Here is a 19,193-nt window from a genome sequence, read left to right as displayed (position 1 = left end):
AGCCACTGTAAATATGTCAGAATTGACTCATGTACCAGTACAATATTACTGTGGATCACTATAAACATGAGACACTTATGTTTGTGTGAGTTTGTGTGTTTACATTTGCACAGGGCTGCAGAAACTGAAAATGTGATCATTTCATAGAAATGCATAGCAAAGGGAGAGTGTGGCTTAGAGTTACAGACAAGACACTCACTGACTTGATTCCTTTATACATGACACTGTCATGTATAAAGTGTTACTCTAAATGCTTATTAGCAAGAAAAGTATTTCATTAGTCCATTAGGAATACAAAGTATGACACTGTTCCTGAAACCAATGAGTACATGTTTTTGTTGCAACGTGAAACTATTGGTTTTTAACTACTATATGTATTTTTTTTTTCATATTTTCCTTTTGCACTTTATCTTGTTGTATTTGTGATTACACAAATGTATTGGAAATGAACCATTACACCCCTCAAAGCAGAATCATATGAGGATAAATGTCTGTGTCCACCTTCCCTAAGATATGAACAAACACACATAAATGGGATTAAATGGTGAATTTTTTTCAAAAAACTTCTGTCTGCTTGACTCTTTAATTGTGTTTATTGGTTTAAATGTTGACATTTACATCCAGCAAACTGCACCATCACAACTCTGAATCGCCATCTGGTGGCTGTGTTCAGAAAAAGTACTTTTCCAGATAAGTGTGCAAGATATCACCATACTGGTTGTGATAGTAATTGTTTGTTTTCTGAGGTGTTCCTACCTGTCTCGTCGCTGTTGCCACTCAGCTGAATCTTTTTCTGGCTGTGAGCAGCTTCCACATTTCTTCTGTGTAGTCTATTGTGAGAGCAAACAGCACATCCAGAAGTCAACCGTTTATATTATGTAGACTAAGTTTGTGTTTCCAGCCTACATGCTGCTTCTAACTTGTGATCTAACCACACTAATTTAATACAAAGCTCACAAGTTCTGTTGCATCATTCTGTTTATCTTTTGAGCGCTTTGCCCCTCAGGCCACTGATTCCTCATGTTAATGGTGTTTTGCCTTTAGAATCTGATAGAAAACACCAGAGGCCAGAAATGCACTGTTTCTCATCTATCCCCATAATGGTGTACACAGTATGAGCAAACATATTTGTTTTGTTTTCACTGGATTCCATATTTTTCTGAGATTTCTCTCTCTTCTCTATACAAGTTAGATAAATTACTTTCATTTATAGTGCAAAATTACATTTAAAAAAACACAGCAAAACCTAAAATGAAGAAAATCATACGCCATTTATCTGTATCTCAAAACTAAAATTAGATTATCTGTATACCACTAGAGATATTAAGTATAGAATTGTTTTTTTGTTTGTTTGTTTGCTTGCTTGATTGTTTTGGGCAATTTGGGTGAACTTACCCTTTAAAGCTTGTTTTTTGTTGCTTGTTTGTGTTGTTGTTGTTTTTACTTTATCTTTACTTTGTACTTTACTTTCTAATACTCAAAGCATTTCAATATGATATAAACCCAGGTGGGAAAAAACTTGAACACAGTAGGACAAGACAGTCATTTCACTTCTTTACAAAGAGTTTATTTAGTGCATTTCTAGTTTGTCCACGACAGGAACCAAGATATCAAATTAATCTGTGCTCCTAATGGTTCACCAAAGTTCTGGTCCAACACCATTGGTCCTCTCATGTTCTGGTGTAATACTATTGGTCCAGTAGTGTTCTAACACCCTCACATTGGTTCACTAGTGTTGTGGTATGACACTATTGGCTCACTAGTGTTCTCTTGTGGTCTGGAACACTTACAGTCATGGCACCCCTGAATTTCTAGTCAGATAATGCACCACCTCTCCCAGAAAATTGTTGCAATCACAAATTCTTTGGTATTCTCATGTTTTTTGTTATTTGTTTATTTTGGAATAACACAAAAACAAAGAAAAAATGCCAAACGCCCTGATACAATCCATACAAAATTGATTTCACAGAATTATTGACACGTTTTCAAAATCATCAGAAATAATTGTATTTCAAGCTCACCTGTAGCGATCAACAGGTGACTTGACTTTTGTGTCGTGTGGACCACAGTGGACATGAAGAAAGAAGAGCAAAAAATTGTCTGAGGATTTGAGAAGCACAATAGTGGAAGAGCCTGGACAATCTCAAGGCTACAAATCCATCTCCAGAGATCTTGTTGTTCCTGTGTCCACTGTGCTAAACATACAGTAGCTAATCTGCTTGGATGTGGATGAAAGAGAAAAACAGATGACAGATTGCAACGGATTGTTTGAATGGTGGATAGAGAACCTCGATCAACTTCCAAACAAATTCAAGTTGACCTGCAGGCACAGGGTGCAACAGTGTCAGCTCGCGGTATCTGTCGCCATTTGCATGACAAGGGATGCTATAGTAGGAGACCCAGGGGACCCCGCTGCTGACACAAAAACAAAGAAGTCAGACTGGAGTTTGCAAAAACTTACCTGAGGAAGCCACAGTCATTCTGGGAGAATGTCCTGTGGACAGGTGAAACTAAAATCGAGCGTTTTGCTAGAACACATGATTCTACTGTGTTCAAAAAACAATGAAGGCCTTCAAAGAAGAGAACATGGTGGAGGTTCACTAAGGTTTTGGGGTTGGTCTGCTGCTTCAGGCACTGGATATCTTGACTGTGTGTGTGGCATTATGAAACCTGAAGACTATCAACGAATTCTGGGGAGCAACGTAGGGCCCAGTGTCAAAAAGTTGAGTCTCTGTTAGAGGTCATGGGTCTTACAACAGGCAATGACCCAAATCAGACTTCAAAAAGCACCAGAAATGGTTTCTGACAATGCACTAGAGAGTTGTGGAGTGGGCAGCAATGAGTCCAGATCTAAATCCCGTAGAGCACCTGTGGAGAGATCTCAAAACAGCAGTTGGGAGAAGGAAGCCTTCAAATATGTGAGACCTGGAGCAGATGGCAAAAGAAGAGTGGTCCAAAATTCCAGCAGAGGTGGACGAAACTCGCTGATGGTTACAAGAAGCGATTGATTTCAGTTATTTCGTCCAAAGGCTGTGCTACCAAATATTAAGTTGAAGGTGTCAGTAATTCTCTCCAGTCCATTTTTGGAGTTCTGTGTGGAATGGATCAGATCTGGCTTGTTTTCTCTGCCTTTTTGTTTTGTTCCAGTGCAAACAAAATAAATAAACATGAGAATACCAGACAGTTTGTGAATGCAACAATCTTCTGGGAGAAGTGGTGCATTATCTGACAGAAATACAGGGGTGACAATAGTTTTGGCCATGACTGTACAACCAGAAAAAAACAGGACCTTCGGCATGCTGCTACTGAGCAGAGGTCCACAAGCTTCCATGCAACAACAAACAAACAGCGAGAGGCAACAACAACAAACAGAAAAATAAACAACAGCATTGCTTGTAAGAAGTAAGCATGGAAGCATATACAGTAAACCTTATTTTAACCTGCTAAAGCCCTCAGGAGGTTTGTCTGATATATAACATCTTAAAAAAGTAAAATCCCCCACCCCACCCCACCACCACCACCACCACCAATTCACATGCGTGCGCACACATTCACACACGACACACCTACTGCAAGCACAGCATGACCACTCACACACACACATACACACAGGCGCACCTGCATGCAAACAAATGATCAGTCATTATAAGTGTACAAGGAATACGTTCGTCATCTTTAAAAATATGACAACCCCATGAGCTCTGTGTAAACATAATGTACGGTAGAATAGATTAAGACCCTCTTCCTTTCTTTGTTGCTCTGGAACTTTCTTGCCACTCGCCTTTTCATAGCAATAACATACTGTAGTTAGTTAATACTTGGACTCTTTGGTTCTCTGTAACAGTCTGTTTATATGACTGTGCGACTGACTGACTCTCAGTCCCTCTTGTCTTTCTCTCCCTCCTTCTTCTCTGGGTGTGATATGAGTAGTCGAGGGAAGAGATTCACAGGTCCTCTCTCTGCAGACCAGAGCAGCAGAGCCAGACAGATTGATTGTCCTTGATTTATTTACATCACAGTCAGTCACAGTGGGCTCCGTTAAGTGGAAGAACACATTCTTGTCCTCCTTCCTTTTCTCCTCCTACCTCCTCACCAGTCTGATGTGTAGGCATGTCAGCCTGAGATCTGTGCGTGTACGTGCGTGTATGTATGTGCGTGTGCTTGTACACCTCTGTGTGTGTGTATGTATGTCTGAGAGAGAGAGAGAGAGAGAGAGAGAGAGGTGAGAGGCTAGGATAAGTCATTGTTGCTGGGTGTCTTCCCTCCGCCGTTGAGTAAGGCCGAAGCGCTGCGACTCTTTGTCGGTGTGCCACTGCCTGACCGTGAGAGCTCTGTCAGGTCATGGAGGGAGGGCTCCCTGTACATGGCCACTGCACAAACACACACACATGACAATAATCATGCACAGCCCTGATGATGAGGTTGAGCTACCATATATTCAATTTGTACTTATCAAAGGATTCCATTTGGTTTGAACCTTTGTTAGAACAGGTGAAAACGAGAAAAGAAAAGAAAAAAAACTTTCAGCGGTTATAGTGGTGATAGCACACCTGGAGTGGGGAGGCTGCTGAATTTGCCTAAACAATTCTCTCTAACTTGTCTTCACAAACACAGTTTTCACTCCTTTTACACGTTTTTCACTCAATGGTTGACACATTCGTGCTCTTCCTGTCAGTAGGACTATAGAAGCAGATGGATTCCCAGATTCGCAGTGAGCTGCGGGCCAGCCAGCTGCCGCACTGATTCCTGTGTACACGGTATTAGGGCAGGTGGTCTTAATGTTGTGGCTGATCAGTGTATAACCACAGTATGTCAGCAATCTAATTGTTGATGCTTGTTGACAGGAAAATGCAAGCGTGAGCACATCCCACCGATTTTTGCTTCTCTTCACTGGCTCCCGCTGTGGTTAGGGATTCATTTCAAATTAGTATACACAACTTACAGTATAGAGCCCTTAATGGCTCAGCCTCTCCCTGTGTCCAGGAACGCTTGCATCTGTATGCTCCCATTAGGTGTAGGAACCAAATGATCTTAGTAGTTCCAAAGTCCAGGTTAAAAATGAGAGAAAAGCTTTTTCAGTTGTGGTCCCTAGACTGTGGAATAACTTAGCTATAGACAGACCTACTCTCCTTGCTTTTGAAGGCAAACTCAAAACTCACTTTTATTCTCTCACTTTTAATTCACTCTGAGACACACTCTTATTTTACTGCCTGTAATTATGTTATATGGTTGTGCGTTTTATAAATACTTTTTTATTGTATGTAAAGTACGTTGGCAAACTACTGTGGATTTTAAATGTGCTATACAAATAAAATTGACTTTGACTTAATTAATTCTAGGTTTAAGTCCTGAATATACAATCAGAGGGGACAGTCCTACAAAGCTAAATTTGAAGATGTAATATAATGCTCCATAAATAATAAATGATGATTTCTAACCATTTTTGAGCAAGAAAATAAAACAATGATAAACTAATCATAGTTTCAAGAAAGTATCAACTGAGTGTTATGGCCACTAGGATGAAAAGGAAACAAAGTGTAACACAATACTGAGCTATCATTGGTTGGCTATTGACGCACCCAGCACATACAACATTAACATTCATCTGAAGCCATGTTTGTCCCCTTCGATAATCTACGTCCAATAGCCACTCTCCTTTTATCTTTGTTTTGCCCTCTGCTAATTCCTGAGGGAAATATCTGGCTCTTAAGTAGCTAAATGCTCCACTATGTTCACCAGCTAGTTGCTTGTTTGTGTGTCTGCAGGTTGGTGCTGTGCACTGGGTATTTAGAGCTTTTTCACTGAAAACCGCTGCCTACGGTGGCTGGGAGTGGTGTTACTGAATCGATACACTAAAATGCTCTGTAAAGCTGAGGGGAACAGCAGAGTCAGGTGATAACCGTTTGTGTGTTCATCAATACAAGCAAATCCCTTCACATACAAATAGTCATATGAGCTACTGTTAATGAAGAAATATTGATTATAGTGTAGATTTACACTGTACTTTTACATTTTAATTGTTACTTTATTGCTTTTACACCAAGGCTTTAAAATGTGATTTCATCTCTGTCTGTGGCTCTATACTGATCCTATCTAAGCCGGGTTTCTCTGCAATACAATGAGTTATATCAGCCTTTAAAGGATGCATTCAGGAAACTGAGAATGAGTGGGTGGAGGACTGTAAGCTGCTGCTCCAAGTTGGACATTCTCCATATGTTTCTGGGATTCTTTTCAGACAATAGCCTGAGCTTTGAGTAATACATTCTCAAAAACATGAAGGAATGCACTCACCACCATGAAAAGGTCTAGCTCTGTACCCACATAAAACATCTATTTTGATCCTATACAGTGTTCTTTTCGGGCAATTTAAATACATGTTTAAAGTTGTTAATGTTTTGGAATATTCAGACAAATAGTCCACTTCAGTCTAACTTTAACTTTAGTCCTACCTTTCAGTGGTTTCGGTATGAAGTGTGCAGCGGCCTTGTTTTTCTTGACATGGTTTCCCTTCATGATTCCGCCCTCCTTGTTGAGGCCCAGGTACCAGGCCCGGCCAGAGGCCTGCTGGCGGTACAACATGGAGGAGTAGGTGACGTAGTAGTTCTCAAATACTGACTCCTTGAACTTGCACTCTGGAGTAAAATGTTCCTGAGGGGGACATGTGACAGATATTAAAACAAAAATGAAAAGAAAGCAGACATTATGATTAGGTACATGATTAAGCAGACATGGAGAGTTTGGGGGGTTAGCTGCAGAGAAGGAGTCGAGTCACAGAAGGAATAATTTTGTAACGGCAACATTTAAGTGTTTAGTCATTCCTCCATAGTGCCATCAGTGTATTCATCCATCACATGGCCCGCTCCTGGAATCATTATCTTGGCCAGGCTGTAGTCTCTGAGAACAAACTGCACCAACTTAGGACAGCTGACATTTGCATTTCCTTATTCCTGCATCTCCATAGCAACCGGCTACTCCCTTGAATACCAACCAGTCCACTGAGAGACAGCGATAGTGTCCACGTTGCCGGGGGAAACAGAAAAAGACAGAAATAAGCTTTTTTTTTTCCTCTCTGTCATCCATTTATATTGTATGAATTTTAATTAAGTTTTGTGTACATACGATTTTCCGAGATATTCAATAAGAGCAAATGACAAAATGTGGATTGTGTGTATAAATTTATAAATATTTTCTATTTCACATTTAATATCAGGTGAGGAGATGAAATAAGTGATATCAATGTTATGACTGAAGCAAAGACAACCCACAGCTTCCAGGACCAGACCTGATGGGCCAGATACGGTGGTGGTATACGTGCATGCACAGGCATAGCAGCATGGCTGTAATTACATCGCGGTGTGCGCGGTTTTTCTATTTCCTCTTTGTTACTTTCCATCAGGCGGTCTCGCAGCCTTGTTTTTTATTATTGCTGTAAGTACATGTTATTTTTGTTGATTCTGTTTTGTTATTGCACACCACCCACCATCACTGCTCAAGAGCTAATGCAAAGCTTTTAATGCACAGCATTGCAGCCAACACTGCCTTCTGACCAGTGGATGTATGTGTATGTTATATTGGGAAGGAATGAAAACAAATTTCAGGAGACTTGCGTAAATGGACACAAAGTATTCTTCCTGTGAAAGAACCGCTGAAGGGAGGCAAACAAACGGAAGCTGGAGGATGATGTGAAATCAATCGTGAGGAGCCACAATATCAGTGGACAACAGATAAAGGAGGCTTAGACACCAGTGACAGCTGTTTCACGGGGCAGCACTGTAGTTAAAAGACTGATTCAATGATAGGATGATAATGAAGGTGTTCACACTTACAGTTGCTGTTTCATTGCTCAACCCAAGCCAAAGAAGCCATTTTAGTCCCTAATGACCTGTAATAATGATGACAGTGATGGTGATGATGATGCTGTGTGTAGGAGTGGGGTGACCTACAGAGGTGTAGAGAAAGCCTTCGTTGTTCATTGCCAGGTAGAGTTTGGTCTGGACGCCCTGGATGGCCACCACACGAAGCCCCACTGGGATCAGGTTGAACACAGCTATATATGCACACACAGAGAAATATACCCACATTAAACACACACACCCACACAGCAAACAAAATGAACACTTGCACAGTGCACAGAGGAAAGCAGAGAGAGAAAAAAAGCTCATCAGTATCAATGTAGCATCTGGTGTGTTGACACCTCCATTTTGCCACAGAGAAGCTATTTTGCAAGGTCAGTCAGGCGTTACAGCCGCTGAATTACACTGATGATTTAGTGCCCAGTATTAAACATGGGATGGAAAAGATAAGATTTATCAGAAGGTATGCAGCAAAGCAAGCAGGTTTGTTAAGGGCAAAGACAAGTTTCAACAGAGAAGGCACATTTACAAATATTTCTATCATATCACAAATGAAACTAGTCATATTTTTATTTGTTTTCATTATCAATTAATCTGTCACCTTTTTTATTAATAGATTCATTGTTTAGTCTATTAATAGAAATGTCTTTGTTCTAGGGACGTACCATATATAACTTATAGCCTACGATAATATACTGATGGCTGTTTAAACGACGTGCGAGCTGACGTCATCCAAACAATCAACAACACCTTGTACCGAGGCCACACGTTCACTGCATCAGGTATGATAAGTTATGGCGCGTGCACAGCCTACGTGACCACGTACTGCACCGCCGCACCACAGGTTAAGCTAACGCTGCTGTCGGGAAATGTATTAGCAAAGTTAATAATGAGTGAACAACCTGTGTCAGGAGACAAAACTCAGACACCGCCAAAGTCGCAATTTATGCCGTCACTAGACGCATCTCACCCGCACTCGCATGGAGGCATTTTGGCTTTGAGTAGACGGATGTTGTTCAAATGACGGACTGAAAAACTATGTCGGAAATCGACTACTGTTAAAGATAACTCGGCAGCATCTGCAAACTAAACACCGCACGGAATATGAAACAAATGAAAAGCTTCAGGAGCCGTGCACGACAGGACTAAACCAGCCAAGGTACCAGCACGCAAACGCGCTCGGCAAACTTTAGCAGAATCGTTCTGCAAAATCGATTTCAGTGTTTGTGTACTTTTCACTTTAATGCTTCAGCTCTAAGTCAATAAATAAAACCTGTTTTATAAATATGATGTTTCCATATCCTATTGACACATTTTTGGAAAAGGTCGCCTGTTTATGATTATCGACAAAATCCCAGCATATATCCACATATAGCCTAGTTTGTAAAAATACCACGGTCTTTCACATTCTTGTGATTGATATATTATATAGGTGAAATGTTTGTCCTCCGAAAAACGCGCAGAGGAGTCTGAGAGGAGAAGCCCAGGGCACAATGAAGTCCAAATGGAAGGTAACTGTCTAATTACCCTTCTCTCATGTAGACTTTAACACCTGTACAATAAGAAGATGCTGCTTAGAGAGTTGTAACTGAGTAAATCCAGCTGTGGGCATAATGCTTTTTCCACACTGTATTTAAAGCTACATCAGATACATCTTTTTATTGTAGTCAAAACCTTTCTATCATATGTGCAGTTGTTTCCCCTGGTGGCAAGCACAAAAGTTATGCATGTTTTTACAGCCAAAGCTCTGGAGCAGCGACATAATGACTAGGGCACTGTTTAATCAATTATGTCTCAATTAGCCAACCGTTTTTTTTTAATAGAAATTGCTGTGTTTATACGGAAGCATGGATTACAAGGATTATATATTCAAACCGTCGGCAACTGATTGCATGTTTGTACGTGTTTACATGATGTACAAAGTAATGATCTATTTGAAGAACACACTTCCTCTTTGTACACAGCAGCTGGTGGCCTGAGAAGCAGCAGAGATTAATGTGTGATGCTGGCAACACCAACTGTGCATGAGAAAGAGTGATTGCCGTCTGAACCACAACAACAGAATTGAATTAGCCATATCAATCACACATTGTGGTATGTGAGTGTTTGTGTGTCTGAGAAAGGGAGACTGAGATAAAGCAGGCGTTTGTTTGCTGGTTCAGGTCAGCCCTGTATCTTTCATTATGTGGGGTTTGAACATTGCATATTTAATGATTCCTTTTACCTAGAAACTGTTTTAACACAGACAGGCTGACATGCACCGTGTGACTAATTAAATGAATATTTCCCATGTTGCAGAGGGAGATTCATATTTATGTACTGTATGATAATTAGCTGATAGCATTTAGACTCTGGGCCAAATGAAAAAGCAAACTCAGGATTTCACCTTGGACTCTGGGGGGAAAACAAAACAAAACCTTGGACTCTGGAATATAAATATGAGCATTTCTAACAGTTTTCTGACATTTTAGCCAAAGAAAGAATTAATGAATCAAGAAAGAAACGTGCCAGATTAATTGATAATGGATATAACTTTTAGTTGCAGTGCAAGTTGACTTTTGAAAGAAGCCAAATAAAATACATGGAAATATTTAAATGGCCATTTTTGTACGTTCAGACAAGTTAGTCCTACCGTAGGTGCTGTCTTCATCCTTGGTTCCGTCAATGGTGCCATCAGGCTGCATCTGCAGCTGGAAGCCCTGGCGACTGGAAAGCCTGGTCACAATGCCCTTTAACTGGGGCTCTGTGAGGAGAGGAGAGGAGACACATTAACGGCATTCATTCCTTATGACCCCCTGTGGTATCATGTATCTAATCCAGCTGTCTCTAGGAAGGCGGAAGTGTCAGAGGTGGAGAAGCTGTTTATATTTCCAGTCCCTGATTCCTGTAGCCTACACAGTGGCGCACATAAAAGTCGAAGAATAATCGACAGATGAAATGTGATGGTAGGAGTAGCTCAAACTTAAATTCCTATCTTGTTTTCCTGAGATCTCCGGCAGTTATCACAGACACTTGCTGCTAAAACAAATACAAAGTTATTTGCATGTGATGTAACGCAACAGGATTAGTTCCTGAGCCGCTATCAGAAGGAAACTAGCAGGTGACAAATGAGCAAGTGAGAGGCACCAGCATTAGTGATGAGAGAAAATGGTGTTGTCTGGTGGTGAAGGTGATGATGATGGTGAGGGTTGAGGTGGTAGTGCAGCCCATGGCTCTCAGACGTTCCTCCCCCCCAACCTCAGACCTGGTGGTCGCTTTCTTTTCCGTTTCTTCCTCGAACCAAACAGTTTGACACGCGAAAACACGTTCAGCTTGCTCGGCTTCTCGTTTGTGCCTTTGCTGTTGCTCGGGCTGCTGCTTCCGCGACAAGCGTTCGCCTTCTCCCGCTCCCTTGCCTGCCGCTTCTGGCGGATCAGGGAGCTGGCGATAGCCGCTGCCCGGGACATATTCCCCCGGTGGAGTGCACCAAGGCTGTGCGTCCCGGTTTGAGGGAGGGTTCGCAAATAAGGCGGTCGGGGTGTGCTGGGACGGGGTCTATACCACCCACAGCCTAGTTCGCATCACACATCGTCCGTTGCAGCCTCGTAGATATCCGTGATTGTAAAAAGCGTCCCGAATCCTCCATCTGTGCGTCCGGGCGCTTCATGAAGCCGTCAGGCAGATCCGGCAACGTACCAGTGGATGAGCGTTAATGATGCTGCCTCACATACCCCAATGGGTCTGGGTTGCAAAAGCTGTCTGACACCCCACACACACTTCTCAGGTGAATCTTGGCTGTCCCGAGAGAGCGTACAGGAAGACGGACCGGGTCCAAGTGGCAAATCAACAGCGTGTAAGCTGGTGCGAACGACACCGGGGCTTGTTTTTGATGATCACTGCAGCTGCTGCTTCTTCTGGTGCTGCTGCTCTGCACCGCTCCCCCGGCGATGCACCGCTGCTCGACGCTGTTGGTGACAGAAATGCAGCAACCGGAATGTTTGTCAATGAAACACCACGGGGCTGGTTCAGTGGGAAAGTGTTCATGATGCAGCCGTGCCGTTCGTAGAACTGCTGCAGCCCTGCCCGCCCAGAGGAAGACCGGGGGAGTGGGGGTTGTCTGTGTATGGGGAGGAGGGGGATCTGGTAGGGTTAGGATGAAGGGTGTTTGGACAGCATTCTCGTCAGGCACCTGTAGCTCTGAACCCCACGTGGCATGATATTTACATGTTACACTGGATACTGATGTGTGATAGGCAGGTAGACTGAGCTTCAGGGGTGGGGGTGGGGTGTAATATGGGGGAGTGCTTACAAAAACGAAATGATAGCAAAAGGAGACAGGTGAATGAATGAGGGGGAATGTTGGAAAAGGGGTGGGGGGGAGACAATGATATTGTGCGTGTGTGAGACAGAGAGAGCAAAAAGAGGCAGAAGCTTGACCAAATACTTAACATACAAATGGCTTGGAAATAGTGATGAATGGAATAAATGGGAATAAAATCAAGATAGGCAAAGGAATAAGAGACATAGTGTGCTATACTGTTTGTGTGTGGGCGGGGAGCAAGCCTTGGAAAAGGAAGGGAATATTTCACAGGGAAATAGAGGAAGGTAAAGCAGGTGAAGGACGTCTGCTGGAGCAGAGAGGCACCTGGTGACTGTGTGACAGTGAGAGAGGGAGAAAGGAGGGACTCGCGATCCTCTTATTTTGGTGCAGAGGTTCACTGCTACTGAAAGGCTGCAGTGTGCAAGGAGGTGAATAATGGAGACAGTCTGGAGTTGTTTTCTAGAAGTTCATTTCCTATTAGCACCAGAGCAGAGGCACACATACAGCAGCAGTCAGCCCCTTCATACGTGTTGTCTGGCCACACGCAGCCCCCACAGGGAAACAGATGCACAGATGTCGGCGCCAAAAACAGCTGCAACAGCGCATGGCAACTGCAATTCCAGTTAGTATGGAGGAAGATGAGGCTGTAGAAGAAACTGAGGTCGTGGCACCCGAACAGGAGGCAGTGTGTTTTCTACTGGAAAAGGTCGTGCAAAGTGATTGCAGGAGGGAAAGTTGAGTGGTGAATTAATGACTGATGATGAGACAGGCTTTGTGAGAACAAGCCAGTGAGTGGAGGACAAAGTGATGGACTGCACAGAAACTGAGGTCAAGACCTGGTCAGTGAAGTGGAGTGTCCTTGACTAAAGGAGGTGCAGCTACATCTATCGCCTTCTCATTAGGTAAGACCTTTATAAATGTACAGACATGTATAGTTTAAATGTTACTGTACAGTTTGACTTGCATGCTATACCCTGAAACTTGAGCTGTAAAAGATTTCCTAGCCAAGCTATGATCTAAAACATTAAAATATGAATGCAAACATGTATAACCAATGTAATGAATTGACTGAAAGCCTTCATCTTTCATTTATGAGGTCCCTGCTTTTAAACCCACATCACGTGACACTAAAAGCAACAGCCAGCCACACAATCAAGCTAACGAAATATCATGTAACCATACAAGCTGCAGGGTAAACCAGACACAGCGTGACTCTGACGAACATTAAGGGCTGCCACTTCTCACCCTTTCCATTAAATCAGCACAATAATAAAATTAAATGTTACAGAAAACAAGTAAATCAAATGCTCAATCAATTTAAAGACCATTAAAGACTGAAGCAGCCAGACAGCACAAAGAACAGCTTTTTAAAAGTGTAAAGAAATTAGAATGGAAAATGTAAGTTTAAACATAATAGCAGTCTTAAGGTGTTGGGTTGTTGCATGTACCTGTGTAAAAACAAACAGGGGAAAAGCGTAAAAGGATTCATTTGAGCTGTTGTCTGTAGTCTGGTCTGTGGTTAACAGCAAGTAAACTTCTGTAAGGTTTTGTTGAAGTTCTGTGGCGTCCTCTACAGATAGTTTAGGAAGTTAACAACATGGGCCAGAGGAAAGCGACTGACACCCAGAGAGTTGGTGTGAGCGATTCTCAGTCTGAGCAGGATAATGGGAACCCAGCAGCATGTGGCAGTAGAGTTAAACACTACAGCAAAGAGAAGTGTGATAGCCAACGTTTTAAGTATCATTGAAGAACCACGGAATTCACATAGGCTATTTAAGTTTTACGTGATTTATTTCGGACATTTTGGTAAAACTTATTTTGATTTTTTTTTTATAACGATATAAGATTGGGTTGTGACAGTGAAGGTATTAGTCCAAGTGCAAAGTGCTGAGACTTGATTATGGATCTCTGGGGGCATTAAGTTGTTTAAAAAAAAAAAGAAAGAAAGAAAACAGTCAGGGTTGTGAACACCAAAAACTCGTGGTTGGAGGTCACCCACACAAGTCAAAGTTAAAGATGAACTATTTATCAAGTGGGCTTCTGAACAAAAACATTTAGTTTTACTAGACTTGAGTTAAAGCGCAGGTCCTAGCGATGATTTGATAAAAGTGTCTTGGTGCTTTGCAGGGAGATCCGGCAGAAGGGCGCGCCCAGCGCTGCCTTCAGCACCACGGACAGCGCTCCAAGTTTGACCCGAGTTAAACACGTCTTACTGCGTTTATATGACACTTGACATGACTTTATAACATAGAAAGCTGAATATTTTGAGAAAGTAATGTCGAAAATTAATATCCATAAATCATTAAAATATTAAGTTCTTTGTGCACTCCAGTTTTAAAACACTTTAATCCCAAACCACATTAGTTGGGTTTTATCCGCGCGGCTTCCTAATAAAAATTTTATGACAGGATTACCAAATGCGAGTTGGTGTCCTGTGGTCCTACCTGAGGTCGATCGACGGATAGGGAAACTCATGCTGCGCCCATGAAGCTCCAGAGCCTTGTGCTCATGGCTTTTTGCGCTTCCTGATGTGCGCTGCTCGACGAAAAGAGGAGGAATTACCGAAGTTCAAACCAGACAATCCTCCACGGCATTGGATCCATTAAGGCCGCGCACCTGGCGTTGATGGGAGATCATTACAGGACATTAGAGGCCATTAAGCCTTTGGAAGCGGTCATTAATGATTCATCTCGAGGCCCCGCTGATCTGGCTCAATAAGAGAGGGAGGGAGCCAGCAGGCCGGTCCCAAATCCAAGGATCTATCCAGGGCGAACGCCGTGTGTATGAGTGAGATCACAGTGAAACAGAAGTGCAATTGGGACACTAGTGAGACATGCACGCAAACTCAACTTTACTGTTGGCCTACTTGTAGAATAGATTGACCTTCCAAAAATGCCCTTTAAAATAGAGATAAACTCCCAGAAAAACGAGCATCTAGTGACTTTGCACTGTTCTTCTCTGCACACCATTACAGTACATGCTGGCAGTTTCGATTACACACAGACTGTATACACGCCACCCGTAACTGTGCTATCAGTCCATTATATTGCTGTGCTCTTGCAGTACTTCTGGTGATGCAGCCTGTTAAGACACAACAACATCCATATTACTGAGATGAAACACAAAGTATACAGATTGCATTGTTTGTAGTTGCATATACAGCAGTACAGGAGCCTATAAAAGCTGGTGAAGTAAGTGATGTGATGCACACTCAGCAGCTCGAAAGTAAAGCCGATAAAAGAATCATCAACGTTATCTGGGAAAAGAGTCTTTGAAATAAATATGCTGCTTATTCTGATTTTCAAAATCCCCTTGAGGCTACAACATCAGTCTCCCCAGGGAAACAATGCTATTGTCGTTTTGCCCACTCAATTGTACTGGCTTCCTGTGATCAAGAAATAACTTAATTTGTGCAAGTGGATGTATTGACTGGGTCACTGTGTCTGCTTGTGTTCACAGTTCTTTTTTTTTTTTGCCTCAGCTGAACTGAAAAACCACACACAACGCCTCTCCAATTAGCTCTGTAGCCTTGGCTTGAAATAGCAAAAATCAATATGCCAGCAGGTATGTTGTGGTCACGGTTCCCCAGGCCAACAGCCTGGGCAAGTAGCCAGTATCCAATCAATGTCATTCAAAAAAACCATCTGCATCTTCAAATTGTCGAAAATAGCAGCTGTCCCACACGATCCGTGATTCACACTGTCGTCCGTAGATGGCACCATTTCATCAGATTACATTTCTGAGGCAGAAGTTACCTTCTCCATCTAGATCACCAGATGCTCAGCCTGACACACTTCACATAATAAAAAAAAACACAACCAAATCAGATGAACTACCTGCAGCCTGACAGTTTGTAGCCTGGTTCACCTTGAAGCAGACATTCAAAACTCAAACAGGAGCAAATATATTTATCTTTCTTCACTCTTATGTTCAGTTTGCAGCCGCTTATACAAAGTGCTGTCTTCCTAATGGTCCTGCTCAGTGGCTACCATTCTGTCACACTACCACTGTAACTACTGTTTACAAAACTTTAACTGGACTTTGACTACTTTCGGATCACTGAGGAAAAGGTTTCATTGCAGCGAGAGCTCCGTAACATCTCTTTCACACTTCTGTTTTACCTAGCACTACTAGCAGGACTGAAGGGATTGTCACAACTAAAACACAGGTAATTTTTTTAATAGCATTACAGAGTCAATATGCATTTTGATTATCATACTGAGACACCCCATCATGTCACTGCCTGCTTCCACCTACTTTTTATTTCATGTCCTTACAAAGAAGTCTGAGGAGCCATTTTGTTGTAGCGACTGACCAATCAAAGTGCACTGAAGACAATAATGTGATGAACACATCAATAACTGAATCACTCAATATAATGAATGTGGTCTTAGCTTAGTAGCATTTTATTTTGAATGTCTTTGTCACTTTATTTCCATTTTTCATGCATGTAGTTTGTTGTTACTTTGATCATAAAAACTAAAATGGTCCTTTAGCTCAAAGTAATGCAGTGCAGTAGCCCTTACCTAAATGTACAGCTTTACTCAGACTACTATATGATATGTTTGGGGGTGCACTTCATGGTTAAGTTGTACTGATCTGCATTGCACTGAAAGGACTGGCCTCACAGTGGATTTATCCTCTTACTACTTATAGCTCTCACTCCTTTCTGTTTATTGGCTCGATTTCATAACCGTTTATTGATGTGCTGCTTTTGTGTTCTTTAAAGGTGCTTTATGAGTAAAGGTCGCCATAAGGTTTATTGTGCCACTAGCAGAACCTTCTGTTGCTATAGTAACCACTAGTGGCACGATTCATTTTAAGCTGATATCATTACCCCCCGCCTTGTGTCACATTTGCGGTCAAACCAGTAGTCATCACTTATCTACCTCTCAAAAGCCCCCACTGAGGCATCATCCATGGCTAGTCTTTTTACTGCTGCTGTTTTGCGTTCGTTCATGCGCTCGCTGTTGCCCATTGTAGCCTCTGTGTGGAGGTAAATCCCCGTCATAACGTTTGAGGGCGCACAAACCGCATTTAGTACTACTCAGCATTTGAGAGCGCACTTCCTGAAACGAGCTTTTTGCAGGGTGGGCTGTGGCTTCAGTGGGGCGAAGAATCAGCCGCACCAGAAAGCGTGGGCTACCTGGGCACGTGCACAGGTGTAATTTGTGCTTTATCAGGAGTTTTTTCAAACTGCATTTGTCTGGTTTTTAAGAAGAAATACCTCCACATAAGTGGCCAGGATGGCACCCCTAAAGAGCAGCACACCATTTAACTGCTTGGCTATTTTACTCTTTTTACTTTGTAAAAGTAAAAAAGAGCTCTGTCTTAAAAAGAGCCTTGTGGTTTTAACTTGGTGAGACCTTTTCCCCCTGACTGCTTTGTTTCACTGTACAAATTGTGAAACAGTGCAGCAGCTGACCTTTTTTGCAGTGCATTTAGATTAATAAGACTACAGTAGGATTACAATATCACAGCGGGGGATTTAAATGATTAATGAACCTACTCTGCAATGCCACGTGCGTAAATTGCGCACAATCTCTCTCAATTTGGAGACAAATGTCCATCCTGCTGCTGATGGCCACAACGACTTAAAAAAGCCAAAGATATTAGTTACATGTCTGAAAGCGGATGCTTTAAGCCTGTGATGCTGAAGGAGAGAAGCTCAGACAGGGTGGCTCCAGTCTAATTTAACTCTTACTGAGTAAACTGAAACCTCGAATTATTTCGTGGACCGACAATGAAGACAGAAGGAGGCAAAATAGGGCACAGTTAGCCTACAGTTAATATTTTATTAGAAAATAAACATTGTTTGAAAAGATAAAATACCTTACGGTGATTCTTCATCATCACACCTGATGTATTTTGCAGAATAGACTGACGATTTTTCGCGGTGTGTTGCAATTTAATTGGCTATATTCATTCTAGGACCTTGAATCAAAAACATATTTGTGTTTTGAGCTTATCTTATTATTTAAGTTATACAGGTATCAAAAAATAAGGACTGCAGGTCACAGTGCAGTGCTACACACTCATATGCACGATCGCGCCCCGCTTGCAGCCAACTCCCTTTTTGTCTCCATGGCAATCATAGTTTCCCAGTTCATTGTGGTGTATCGCTCTTCTATTTTATTGCTGTCCAGGGAGGACAGAATGGATATATGTGTGTGCGCTCCTGAAATTAAATCTGATCAAAAACCTCTTTATTGATTAGTTATTACACAAGATCACATATATTGGATGCTTCATTTTTGCACACACTGTAATTAACACCTTGCGAGGCTCCTCCTACTTGTAAAGCTCCAAGACCCGCACAGACAAACCGTAATTTATAATGGGTTTGCAGCAGTATAATCTATAAAAAAAATTTTAAGAGCCAACGTTTTGAAAGCTAGGTCCAACAGTATTTAAAGTAGCCCCGTTTATTGGATCTGAATTCTGCAATGTAGGGACAGTGGGAATAAGTGGACAGCTGGTTGATTACCAAAGTAGCAGATGGCTTTGCCAGATATTCCCTATTTTGTTCTCATTATGTAGGAAAAAAAGCGTGAGGTTCCATCCATCCTTCCTTCCTTCCTTCCTTCTATCTGACTCTGATTCATCACCACTCACCTTTGGCAGCATGGTCTTTATCCTCTTTGCCTTTTGTTTTTCCGCTCATGGAGCACTGCTGTTGCTTCTGGTTATTGAAATCAAACTTCAGATGGCTGATGCAGGTTCAGGGTTTTACTTTTTCATCCTCCTCTGGTGTGTTTCCCCCCAGTCTGGGCAGTAGCAGCCCAGCGCTTGTCCTCTCTCCCAGTCCCTCTCTCTGTCCCCTCTGCTTCTGTACACAGCCTACTCAGAGCCCGTTGTGCCTCAGATGTCACCATACCACCAGGAGCTGCAAACGTGAGCCAATCACGCACGCGCGCGCACTAAGACAAAGAGAGCGGACACAATGTGCACAAGCAGTGAACTAACTCTACACCGTTAGACCGCCTATAGAAGATTTAAGAAACTGTGTAAAGTGGTTATTATTATAATTAATGTTATTA

The 19,193-nt window shown here is 42.2% G+C and overlaps 1 protein-coding gene and 1 long non-coding RNA gene across 5 annotated transcripts in view; one reads left to right on the top strand and one right to left on the bottom strand.

Moving 5' to 3' along the window:
* Positions 1-3,565: 3,565 nt before the first annotated feature.
* fgf13b (fibroblast growth factor 13b) lies at positions 3,566-19,163 on the bottom strand. 3 transcript variants are annotated; one of them, XM_020599815.1, is made up of 5 exons: positions 18,769-19,163; positions 10,486-10,596; positions 7,944-8,047; positions 6,450-6,648; positions 3,566-4,370 (listed from the first exon to the last, which is right to left on the bottom strand). In XM_020599815.1, exons 1-5 carry the CDS (start codon positions 18,815-18,817, stop codon positions 4,231-4,233), a joined length of 603 nt encoding a protein of 200 aa, XP_020455471.1. In that variant the 5' UTR covers positions 18,818-19,163; the 3' UTR covers positions 3,566-4,230. The 3 variants fall into 3 exon arrangements, with proteins under 3 accessions (XP_020455471.1, XP_020455470.1, XP_020455472.1); XM_020599814.1 differs by lacking the exon at positions 18,769-19,163 and adding an exon at positions 11,098-12,041; XM_020599816.1 differs by lacking the exon at positions 18,769-19,163 and adding an exon at positions 10,980-11,089.
* The window catches only part of LOC109960006 (uncharacterized), an 11,663-nt gene continuing 1,111 nt past the window's right edge, over positions 8,642-19,193 (top strand). Inside the window, exons 1-3 of one of the 2 annotated variants that reach the window (XR_002274928.1) lie at positions 8,642-9,012; positions 9,286-9,364; positions 9,818-9,947. This is a non-coding gene — a long non-coding RNA (uncharacterized LOC109960006). Of the gene's footprint in view, positions 9,013-9,285; positions 9,365-9,817; positions 10,427-19,193 lie in introns of those variants that run through there. The other variant, XR_002274927.1, reaches the window with a different exon arrangement.

Source organism: Monopterus albus, unplaced genomic scaffold (assembly GCF_001952655.1).
Source record: "Monopterus albus unplaced genomic scaffold, M_albus_1.0 scaffold42.1, whole genome shotgun sequence".
Lineage (NCBI taxonomy): Eukaryota > Metazoa > Chordata > Actinopteri > Synbranchiformes > Synbranchidae > Monopterus > Monopterus albus.
Note: the sequence above shows the minus strand (reverse complement) of the source record. Positions and strands in the feature narration are given on the sequence as shown.

Excerpts from the sequence above, each read along its gene's own strand:
- fgf13b (XM_020599814.1), bottom strand. The coding sequence starts at position 11,299 with ATGTCCCGGGCAGCGGCTATCGCCAGCTCCCTGATCCGCCAGAAGCGG. Across the intron at positions 8,048-10,485 it reads GGATGAAGACAGCACCTACG|CTGTGTTCAACCTGATCCCA; the intron begins GTAGGACTAACT and ends GTGCATATATAG. Across the intron at positions 6,649-7,943 it reads AAGGCTTTCTCTACACCTCT|GAACATTTTACTCCAGAGTG; the intron begins GTAGGTCACCCC and ends TGTCCCCCTCAG.